Raw genomic sequence first — 12,701 nt, forward strand, 5'->3', positions numbered from 1 at the left:
TTTCTTGCTTTAAAGATTTGACTTCTTCACTGAAAAAATTAACCTCACCATGTTTCTGTTTTAATTGTTCAGAGAGATCAGACAGTTTCTCTGACAATTCTAGCTTTTCTCACTTGGTTATCTCAAGTTTTTCCATAAGTTCTGTTGTATCTTTCTCAACAACTTCACAGATTTCTAATGGCTCTGCGACAAAAGCTTTGTCAGTATCAAGCATGGCACTTTTCACTTTGATTGTAGCTGGATTTATTCTTTGTAAATGAAGCTCTCCATTAAGTGCTTTAAGTTTACTTTTATACTCTAATTCTTGTTTGTTTTTACTGTCTTCTAAATCATCTTTTACCTTGAGAAGGCAAGTATACTCCTCCTGTAACTCTTGATAGTTAGCTTCAAAATTTTTTTCAGCAAATGAAAATGTACTTCTTTGCTTTCCAATTTCTTCATTTAGCTGAATACACTGTTGCTTGAGGGCCTCATTCTCTTTTGTAAGCATTTCCATTTCTTTTTGCCAGCTGCAGTCTTTCGATATGGACTTGCTGGAGTCAATGAAAATCAATTTTTCTTCTTGTTCAGCAGGAACATAAATTTTCAACATGTCCTCAAAAGCTTTTTTCTCATTTTTAAGAATGTTATTTTCTGCTTCAAGTTGTGAAAATTTTTCTTTAAGGTCATCCTCTTTTTCCTTTATTTGTTTCTCCAATAATTCAATTTTAAGTTGTAATTCCTGAACTTCTTGTTCAAGCGTACCTTTTTCTTTTTTTCTTGTCTTAATATTTCGATTTCCTTTTGGAGTTCATGCATCTGAAAGGTCATTTCTTCTGATTTTGAATCCATGATGGACTTCTGTAAATCTTTTAGTTTTGAAATTTCCAAAACCAACTGATTCTGCTTAGTTATCAAATTATCTTTTTCAAATTGAATTGTTTCCATCTTTTGACTCATTTCATTTTGTAAGCCATCTATCTTCTGTTTATAGTGAATGCCTAAGCTATCTTTAAGTTTTTCAATATTTATTCGATGTTCAACTTCTAAATCATCTTTTAGTTTCAAAAGTTCTTCTTCATGACTAAATAGGAGCTGTGTTCTCAGCCTCTCTAATTCAGCTTCTTGTGATTCAGTCATTCTGTCTAATGCAGTATTTTTTTCTTTTTCCAACATTTCAAGTTTTATCTTGTAATCTGTAACTTCTGCTTCATGTTTTAAATTTAGTTCTTTCCTAGATTCACATGCCAGAACAATCTCAGCTTTTAAAGCTTCCACTGTACTAAGGGACTTATGTGCTTCATTCAGTTGACTTTCTTGTTCAGCTCTCTGAATTTGATCCCTTAAAAAGTTCAATTCTTCAAAGAGGTCATCAAGTTGTCTCTGCAGAGTAGATTTTTCTCCTGAAATTATTCCTAGTTCTTCTTGGAGTTTTTCCTTTTGCACATTAGTATCTTGTAATTTCATATTCAGTTCATTTATTGCCACGTTCATTAACTTTATTTGATCTTCGTTAATTGTAATATTTAAATGTGATTTTAAAACACTCTCAATTTCTTCCTTATGTTGTGCTTTAAGTTCCTCTATCTGTGACATGTGTTGCTTTATTAACTCTTGTTTCATCTGTACTATCTGTTGCCCATACATTTCATCCATCTCTGCTCAGAGTTGTTCTAATCTTTTCTGCATTTCTTGTTCCACCATTTTCTGTACCACATCAGATTCAAACTGGCTATTTGTGTAATGATGTCTTTTCTGAAGGTCTTCAACTGTACCCATTAATTGTTTTATTTCTTCAGAACATTGTCTTTCCTTTTGCTTAGAATTAGCCAGCTGTAATTTCATACTTGCAATTTGTTCTTGTAATTCTCTCATTAATTTTTCAGTGGCTGTGACTTGATCCTTTAGCTCAAGATTCTTTTTTTATTCTTCTATTATTCTTATATTTAATTCCTGGATGATCGCCTCCTTTTCTTGTAATTCTTTTTTATTTGACTTTTCTACTTCATCTTGTTCCTTTAGAAAGAAAAGAAAATGAAAATATAAGAATGACATTTTTAGCTTCTGGCAACTTCTTATGGGTGTCTCCTTTTTATAAAATTCTATAAAAAGCAACTGTTGGGCCTGCCCCCCCCCCTGTTTTTCCCAGTACAAGGAGACCTAGAACTTATCTACCTGACAGTACATATGAGCAAACAATATAACAGTTTTACCCTTCTTGGGAAGAAATTTCTCTTACATTTTGCTGTGATTAAATATTTAAATTTAAAAATGCAATCTAATTTGCCTAGCATGTGTGAGGCCTTGGGTTTGATCTCTAGCACCACCAAAAAAGAAAAACAAAACAAAAACCAGTCTGACTAAAATATCTATATAAACTATCACATTTTCATTTTTCTTATTAACTGGTCAATATTCTAAATATAAGTATTTCTGATGGCTAGTTATAGTACTACATACTATCTAGACACTCTCAGAAGACACAAAAATATAAAAACCGGTCCTCCCCTGGATTCTCATAAGAAACAAAAAAATAAATAAATACCGGTCCTCCCCTGGATTCTAGTGATTTGAAGGTATTTCATGGACAAGTGCTATAAAATGAGAACAACAAGAACTAAAATGGATTCCTTAAAGTCTTCCTTAACTTTATTCCTGGGGTTTTAAGTTGAATCAGAAATTTAGGGATATGCAATGCTTAAGTGACTGAACATCAAGTGACACCTAAGACCACCACTGTATATTTACAGCATACCAACTTGGGCTTAGACCCACAGTTCAAACAGAAAGATAAAAGACCATCAGATAATTTTCCCCAGTTCCTATCTTTGGAACTGGAGATTAGGCTAAGACAAGACATATTAACGCATATTCATTAAACAGTTAAGAGCTATAGTCCCAAAGCCAAGGAAATAAGTGAAATCCATATAACTGATGAAAATATAGGTAAGGAAGTAAAGTTATCTTAAGGAGACACGAGTCCTTGCCAAACAGGACTTTTAGGCGCCTTGAATGAATGTAATAAGAAAATGTAGGCATTGATCAATTGAGTATAGTTCTTGGAAGAAGACCAACGCACCATCAACCTTTGAGAAGTCTGATCCCTCTCGAAAAACCATACTGAATGCAGAAAACAATGTTGGGAGATACAGCAAGGAGCATTTAAGAAGTTTAGTCTACAGACATGAACATTACTACTCTGAGATGAATGTAACAGGTTATCTCAACCTCATGCCACTGAACATCTGATTCCTCCAACACCCTTTCATCTAATACTTAATAAACAAATTTTTAAATTATTACCTGGCTTTTAAAATTCATCTGTCCATAGAAAGAATATAAAATCCAATGAGCTTAAAATCTCAAGTTTGTGATAATTATTTCTCATTGTAAATTCACAGTCTTATATTTAGACTTAAACATTAACCTCTTAAACTAATTCACCTCTGATATAGCTCAAGAAAAAAAATATGACTTCTGAGCCTAACAAATAAAGGCCAAATTTTGCACTACATAAACCAAGGTTATCTTGTGCAGCCTCTTGAGTGAGACTATGAGCTGTTGTCTGAGTGTCACATATTCCTTTTCCAATTACATCATATGTTATTACCAAGTGCTGAGCCTTCTTAATTTCTACACTAGAATGCAACATTAGTAAATTAGTGTAATCTATTAATCCTGGTATTTCTATCTGTACAATAAAGATAAATTTCCTCTATCTCCAAGAATGTGTTTGAGGTTAAAATAAAATAATTAAGGTATTTTATTTTTACTGAGCTTTATACAAATATATTCATATACTAGAAAGAAATTTATAAATCATTTGGAACCTATATAAAATGTAAAATCAGGACTGGGGCTGGGTCTCAGAGGTAGAGTGTTTGCCTCACATACATGAGGCACTGGGTTCAATTCTCAGCACCACATAAAAATAAGTAAATACATAAAGATATCTTGTCCATCTACAACTTAAAAATTTTTTAAAAAAGTAAAATCAGTTCATGATGGTCAATTTTAGCTAAACTGTTAAATAATAACTATTTTTGAAAAATGTTAACATTGATATAAAAATCTGTTATAATTTTATTTCCTGATTTTCTATAAGATGAAAGGAATACTCCTCATAAAAGAAAATAACTTAATTCAACACTGTCCAACACCTAATATGATAACCATAATTCTTCATTCAACTATTAAACACCACAAATTCACAGTTTTCTTTGTTTAGCTTTTTTCAAATTACATGGTTTTAAATCACTTGTTCTATGTTACAAAACTGAGAGCCCTTCAGTCAAGGAAACCTCTATTTTTAGAACTACACCTGAAAGAGTGGGGAATAATATACTTCCTGTTTGTGACTACTATGACACAGGAGGTTTGGAGGATTAGGATAATGAGCCTTTGACTATCAATATAGTTACTTCAGCTGCTCTGACAGAACTACTACTCAAAGGGATTAAATTTTTTGAAAACTGAGAAATTAAAATATAATAATAAGAACAATAAAAGTATTATTGCTAACATTCAAATAAACAGTTTATTTTCATTACTAAAATGAATTACATAAATTTTAGATTATCTGAAATTATACTGCCTAGTGACAATAAGAAATAATAAAATCCTAGATCCGGGCACTTTCAACTTAGGCCTCGATTGTCTTTCTACTCTTACCCTCCAGAAAGACACTTCCAAAGCCTATTGCTTTCTAAGTAAATTACTTTTTGCTCCCTATACATTTTCAACATTCCAGCTTGGGTCTTTATGCCCACTCCATACCCCACAAAGAATATCCTGCCTATCTCTATTTGTCATGAATTCATAAACAATTCTCTTGATTACCAAATAGGTTTTGAATAGCTGTTCCATATATTATGTTCCATATATTATACCAATTTATGGGTAAACAAAATATAAATAACACATAATTCTGAAAGACCCACCGATTCCCTGTCCAAGAAAGACGCAGGAGGCACTGGCTGCAAACGCAAGAGGTTTATTCAGACACAGACGCCTGTGGGTGCTCAGCAAAACCTCAGCAGGAGCTTTGGTGAACTGGCACACCGGGCTTTGGGGTACAGGTCTTTTATAGGATAATGGGGCAGGTTTCGCACGCGTGGGAAGTGACAGGTTTCTTATTGGTTATTTTGAACCCAACATATAGATTACCTAAAGGGCAAAGTTGTTTTTCACTTTATGTTCCTGGATAAACCTCATGACAGTTACATATTAACACTCTGGTTTTTCTGTTCCTGCTTATCATTATCAGTTCCTGTTTGTTCAGGCATGCCTTGGGATCTGCTTTTCTGTTCTTCCTCAACCATCCTGTCCCCTCACAATAGACTACCCTTAACTGATTAACAGAGAGACCTCTCTTTACGTGGGTTAGCAACACGCCCTGATGGTTTCACAATGGGGCCTGGGGTTTCTGGGCTGGGGTCTTTCAATTCCAATTTATAGATCTATCTCAAATATTACCTCCCTGCTGATGTCTACCCTGAATCTTTTCCTCATAAATAAGACCTCGTCAAAACATTCATAACACTTGTTACCTGCACTTACTTTTTATTTTGTGGTAATTGTGTACATGCCGCACCTCTCCATGGGTTCAATGAAGAAAGGGGACATCTTAAGGTCCGTCATATATCTTTTGCAAGGGTTACTACAGAATAGGTATTCTGTAAACACTTGCATAATCTTTAAATTACCTTAGTTGAAAAGCATGCCCTTCTCATAATTTTAATTTGTATATTTCCTATTTTTCAAAGAGGAGTCTCTGGAGTCAGATAACTGAGCTTTGATATCTGGCTCTATCAATACATCACTTCTGCACCTGGATTATTTGCTTCATCTTGCATTGTCTTGGTACCATCATTTGTAAATGATAAAGGTACCCTTATCTCATGGGGTTGTAGTGATGATTCAATGCATTAATATGTGTAAGAGGCTTTGAATACTGCCTGTTATAGAGTAAGTACTTAATAAGTGCTAGTTAAGGCTTTTGTTATCCAAACAATATTCTTGTCTTGGTAATTTCTCAACTTCCTGCAGAATCTTCTAAGTTTATAAAATATGCTGTATTATATGTATCCTCCATCTTCATTATTCCCAGATTCTGTATTTGCCTACTTGCTCAAATTTATTTGAAACCCACAAATCCATACCAATGTTGCTTTCATAGACATTTGTAGACACACACAGAGTGATGGAAAGAAATTTGACTTACTGTAAAATGATGTTCAGCTACATTCAAACACGGTGATCACACTGCCTTGTTTCAGCTCTCACAGAGCAAAAAAGAGGACAGAGATGGCAAGGATCAGAGTGCAGTGTAGTGCAAGGAGCTCAGAATTTCAACTCTGGCACCTGTTAATGGGGCAGCTTTAGGCAAATCACATCTAAACTTCAACTTCTCAAAAAAACAAACAAAAAAATGGAATCTACTAGCATGAATTGCTTTTAAGATTAAAGATTACAATCCATGTGATACATTTCCTACCAGGAGCACTTATTGACTAAATAATTCCCCCAAACTGGAATATAACTCAAGTGAATAAAAAGAATCAACCACATTTTTTTCTAGTTTAAATTTACAAAATTTCTTTTTCAGAATTTTATAATCATGGCTAAAATAAGAAGAAATACATTTAGTTGGAGGAAAAAGGATAAAAATCCTAGTTATAAAAATAGATTCTCCTGAGACTTTAGTTTAACATAGGCAGATCACTTTTAAGGAGCAGAGTAATGAGTAGTATCATCTTTAAAACTATTACTACGAAATTCTCAATGTTTTTGAAATATATTATTTTATATACTCAAAGAGTTTGTCTCAATTGTGAAATTTTGGGTGCATATGCATAAAAAAAGATAAACACCTCCATTAAAAACTTTAAAGTTAATTACAAAGCTTCTACAAGTAGGTTGACTTCCTTAAGATACACATACTATTTCATATACTTTAATTTTCTCCTGTAAGAAATTAATTTGCATTTTGAAGTCTTCTTTCTTTTTTTTATAATCTTCTAATAGATGGTTTTGTTCTTCAAGCTGTTGTTGATGAGTGAGAATCTGTTGTTTGGCTTGCAGTAACTCTGCAGCTGACTTACTGTGAGTGCTGTTTCGTAGAGTTTCACTAGCCTGTAACTTGAAAATAGAAAGAAATCTCAAAATATTAAATTTTGAAGTGACACTTTATTGTACCCTCAGCCCACAGGGGTTCTCTGGAAACTATGCTCACTTCATAGGCTTACTATCTCAGTCAACATGTTTCCATGCTGTCAACATGCTGATAGGTCATGTGCACTTTGGTTAATGAGCCAAAGAATTTACATTTCACATAATAAAGCTGAGAAAATAGGAGAAATAAGACAGGCAGACAGGCAAAAAAAAAATGCGGACTGAAAGTTCTTCCTGGATTCTTGATGACTTTTCAAACTCTAGTTCCAATTTCTCTCAGAGTTCTGATTGTATTTCTGCCCTTAAGTTCTATAAACAAGCCTGTATTCTTACCTTAAATTCCTCCCTTTTGTTTAACGCAATTAGATTATAGTTCCAACTAAAGATAAATGGAATATATCCAGTTGTCAGTCTAGTTATAATTGAGAACCTAATTAACATAAAACCATACCAGGGTTGGAAAAAGGTAGTGTGTAACTGCAGGTTAAATTTCTGCAAAAATACACCTGATAAGACTTTGTAGAATTTTTAAATAGAGACAGGGAAGAAGTACAAAGAAAACAACAGCAAGAAACTACCCAAGAAGTATAAATTAAATTCTTGATTAATGTAACACTTATTCACTAGTTTTTCCAGTACGGATAAACAAATGGCTTTATAACAGATTTGTTCTAGAAAGTGAAAAAAATTAAAAATTCATTATAAAAATCGAGTAAGTCTTGTTCTACTTGTAATACTTACTTGTTGGAATTGAATCTGCAATTTTTGACTTTGCTCTGTCAACTCTAAAAATTTTCTCACCCTTTCGTTTCTTTCCCTTCTTGCCTCTTGTAAATTGGCGGTGAGCTGTGTGATAATACCATCTCTTTGTTTAACTACTGCTTCAAATTCTTGTAACTAAAGGAAATCAGTGAAAATAATTACATTCTAGGCTTATATTTTACATAAAACTGATTATCATTGTTACAAGCAACTTTTTTAAAAATATGAGATTCAAAACACATTAGTGGAATTCTTACAATTTGTATGCTATCTCCCACATTTGAAACCTATGAGCTTTAAGAAATTTGTTTTACTTCCAAATCAATCTAAAAGAAATTAATGTGCACATGCAAAAAATTTTCACTTGTTCTGGCTTTTCTATATATCTAATTCTAGAAGCAAATGCCTTTATATTGGGGAGCTCCCCCAATCTGTTACCGGGCAACACCACCAACTTGTTTTTGGAGAGGATGAAACTGAAATCTATTCTGTCATCCTCATTAATATCCCATTTTCATCTTGATTCATAACTGATTACTTAATACAAGAGATCTCACTCTAACTGCAGATAATATTTACAGGGACTTGCTGACATTCTTAATGGGTTTAAGTCATCATTTTTTAAAAAAATATGATTTATACCACAATTTTCTTTCAGGCTCATTAGAAAAACATCTGTCCTGAAATCTCTAAAGTTATTTTACTCTATCTTAATAAGTTAAATAAACAAAGTAACATACATGTTACCTCTATTAGTTGAATTCTAGGTGTAAAATGGGATTCTTAATACTATGTGCATGAACCCCATTTTTCTCGTGAATGAGATAATCTTAAGTTAACACCTGTAATTCTCATTAAATAAATAAACTATCATTAAGATTTCCTGGAGGGCTGGGGATGTGGCTAAAGTGGTAGTGCACTCACCTAGCATGCATGAGGCACTGGGTTTGATTCTCAGCACCACATAAATGTAAAATAAAGATATTGTGTCCACCTAAAAAAAATAAATATTAAAAAAAAATTTTCTGTTTTTGTTTTTGTGGGTAGCAAACAAAGGCCACAGAAGGTAAATGTACCTGAAGCAATCCTTCAGTCACATAGGTGGCCCTCATTTCTTCCAGTTCTCTGTTCAGTTCTTCGGGCTCGTGTTCAGATTTTCCAACTAATTCGTTTTCTATCAACTCTAGGTGAGTCTCACTATAGTGTGCGCCTTGTTCAGAATAAGAATCAATGACACCAAATTCTTCTTCCTAAATTAATCCAATATTTTTAATAATTCAGTACTAGCAACATTCCTGAGAGGAATTCGAATATTGAATTCCATAGCAAAATCCACTTTAAAACATCACTCTTCACTTTGAAGTTCACTTCTATGGTAATCTGGTTTGCTATTATTGTGATATTACCCCTAAACAGCATATCTGCAAATTTTGTTCCAATTCCATGTTATAATAAAAATGAGGTAACTTTGTTTTGTTAAGCAGTAAAGAAGATCTAGTAACTTTTAGAAATCACATACAGAAAGAATTACATACAGGAGAAAGCTTGGTTAGTAAGTCAAATGGTTTTAAATAATAAAAAATATTAGTATCATGAGAACTTTTATATACTGTACCATTAATAAATTGGTAGGCTTTCCTGTTTTCACCACATTACAGCAATCATTTACCTGTATAAAAACAATTTCCTGATATATTATGATAGACCAAATTTTATTTACCTAAAAATAATATTTCTACTAACTGTGTATCTTTTACATCTAGGGAAAATGCCTTAATAGCAAAACAAATATGGTAATTATATTTAACTGAAGTATCTAAGAGGCATATCAAATGCCAATCATTCCTCAAACATCTAAGTTCTTACAATGCAAAAGACACTTTCATTTAAGTTAACTGAAGTTCTAAGTGTAGTTCCTATTTAGTCTTCAGAAAGAAAACTAAAAGCTTCAAGTTACTAGATCTTCTTTTACAAAATGCTTCCTTAAAATTAGCTAAATATATTTTTTAAATTAAGCCTTATTTATTTTCAAATAAAACCATTTACTGGTATAAATTTTATTAAAGGCTAGTAAGCAAGCAAAGGGAAATAAAGAGGTAAAGAACACTCCCCTAAGAACTTTCCTCTGGCGATAGTACTACTGCTAGTCATGCCAATCTAGACAGATGTGGGGGCTTTCTTTAACATATCACCACTTGTCTGTAGAACAGATATTTTGTAGTAAGAGAAAGGAGGATGATAGAATATGTATATAGGGTTTAAGGAGTGGGAAATTAATTTCTTATCAATTAATCATTTAATTGCCTTTTTACCACTAAGAGTACAAAAATCAACTTCATTCCTGCCCACATTCCTGCCCATATCTTAAGCCTTCACAATTCTATGTTAATAGAACCCAGGAGAATGAAATTGTTAACATTGAAATATGTAGGACAGACTAGTCAGAATGTCTAGTCAGAATGTTAGGATTAAATCTGTATGAGCCATGACACATTAAAAAGTAAAAATACTAGGACTGAAGATGTAGCCCAGTTGTAGAGCATCTGCCTAGCATGTGCAAGGCCCAATACCCACAACTGCCAAATATAAAAAAAGGGGGGGAGAGGGTCCTAACTAAGAGACTTTTAAAAAATCAGTTTGATTGCTCTACTTTTATTCTAAGAATAATCTCTGAGAAATAAAGCTAAATGGAAGGCAAAAAAACAACTTTTGTTAACACATTATTGTAATTGGTGAAAAACCACAAGAATGTAGGAATACTAATTCTAGATATAAAGTCACTTGTGATAATTTTCAAATTATAATACTTCTAAATTTCAATTAGTTTTTCATGACTCAGAAATGACACATTCTGATTGTAGTACACACTAAAATTTCTATTTTGAAGTAACAGTGTAATAAGATGAATATTTGTAAATATCATCAATGATCATGTCAAATATCATGTTATCAGTATTACATAAATTACTTATCCAGTATAATAGTTATATCTAATACCTCTATAGCAAATATTCAGTTAGTTCTCCTCTAATTCAGTTTAAACATATTTATAATGCCCCACAATGAGTTGGTTAGGATCTATCGCCATCGTACTTTCTGGCCATCATGTTGCCCATTGTAGAGTTGTCTTGAAGTGCCTGGGCTGTTATGATCTGCTCTGAGTTCGCTGTTCAGCCCTGAGTGCTAGTCACAATGCAGCAGGTTGAAGACAGCCTACTGGAGGATTGTCAAAACCTTCATAACTAAGATTCTCAACTTCTTATCAAAGATTTTTTTCATAAGTTTGCAGAAGAGTTCTCAAACTTCACCTCACTCTCCTCCATTTCATTCTTCTCATCTTCATCTTTAGTTAGTTGCAGGCCTTCCCACCAAATTCCCCAAGCTACAGCATACAATACTCATCAATATACAACCTGAAAGCCCTGTTTCTCCACTCCACAAAAGCAGAGTTGCTATCTGATCTTTGCTCTCATCAGTGATGAGACCTGAGGCTCCTTCAGGCAACAGACATTTTTGACAGAAAAGTGATCTCACCTCCAGACTGGGAGGTATAATAGTCAAGCAGCTCAGAAAGGCATCAGTAGTTATTGGGAGTCCTCAGAGCTTCCAGGTTTTAGAGAGTTTAAGAGAATGCCTCTGACTTTTTTCCCTGTAGTTTTCTTTATTTTGTGCCAGCTCAGAAAAAAGCTCAAGGCAAATTTTAAAAATGTCTTTGTGAATGACTTTCAAGATTTTGCTCTGCTGGAGCATTTTCTTGGCAGATGTTCAGAGGCAGGTCCTCAGAGAACCACACCATGGATAAAGTTGAGATAATTCTGTTTTGCAAGTACAAGGCTAGCCTGAGCAACTTAGCAAGTCAGTTTCAAATAAGAACAGCTGGGAATGTAGCTCAGTGGTAGAGAGCCCCTGGGTTCAATCCCCAGTAACAAACACACACCCACACTCAAACAACAAAAATAAAAACTGTAATATGTTAATTTAAGAACATAGTTTTTCAAGCTGGGATTGTGGCTCAGTGGTAGAGTGCTTGCCTAGCATGGGTAGGACCTGGGTTCGATTCTCAGCACCACATTAAAAAATAATAATAAAATAAGGGCATTGTGTTGTGTCCATCTACAAAAAAGATTCATATTCATTCTCTCTCTCTCTCTCTCTTAAAAAAACATAGTTTTTTCTATAAAAAGCCTACAATAAATTCAGACTTATGAAATATACTAAGTTGCTTAAACATTCAGAGTAAAGAATAATTTTCCATGTACTGTAAATCTGGGAGCAAAAAATGACAATCATATCTAAAAAGAATAAGATAACAAAGTGATACTTATTGCAAACATATAAAGAAGGCAGGTATTTCTTAAGAGACCAATGCCTATTTTGTAGTTTATCACCTAAAATAAAAATCATCATTGTCAGGCATGGTGATGCACACCGTTAATCCCATCTTCTCAGGAAGCTGAGACAGGAGGATCACAAGTTCAAAGACAGCCTGGGCAACTTAGTGAGAATCTATCTTAAAATAAAACTGAAAAAGGGCTGGGAATGTAGCTTGGTGACAAAGTGCTTTCCTAGCATGTACAAGGCCCTGAGTTAAATGCCCAGTAACACACATGCACACACACACACACACACACACACACACACACACAACACTACAGCAACATTAATTCCAATAAACATTTATATATATAAATGTATGTGTGTGTGTATATATATATATACACACACACACACACTAGTAGTCAAACATTTGTAAAAAGCATTACGCATTACTATAAAAATCATACAAA

The 12,701-nt window shown here is 33.5% G+C and overlaps 1 protein-coding gene across 1 annotated transcript in view; it reads right to left on the minus strand.

The window, feature by feature from the left end:
- The window catches only part of LOC143385979 (A-kinase anchor protein 9-like), a 105,060-nt gene that overhangs the window by 71,037 nt on the left and 21,322 nt on the right, over positions 1-12,701 (minus strand). The window contains 6 exon segments of the mRNA XM_077107908.1: positions 2-756; positions 759-1,995; positions 6,922-7,119; positions 7,894-8,049; positions 8,991-9,164; positions 9,530-9,583. Of these exon segments, the coding sequence (XP_076964023.1) occupies positions 2-756; positions 759-1,995; positions 6,922-7,119; positions 7,894-8,049; positions 8,991-9,164; positions 9,530-9,583 (2,574 nt within the window).

Source organism: Callospermophilus lateralis (genome assembly GCF_048772815.1).
Source record: "Callospermophilus lateralis isolate mCalLat2 chromosome 11 unlocalized genomic scaffold, mCalLat2.hap1 SUPER_11_unloc_3, whole genome shotgun sequence".
NCBI lineage: Eukaryota > Metazoa > Chordata > Mammalia > Rodentia > Sciuridae > Callospermophilus > Callospermophilus lateralis.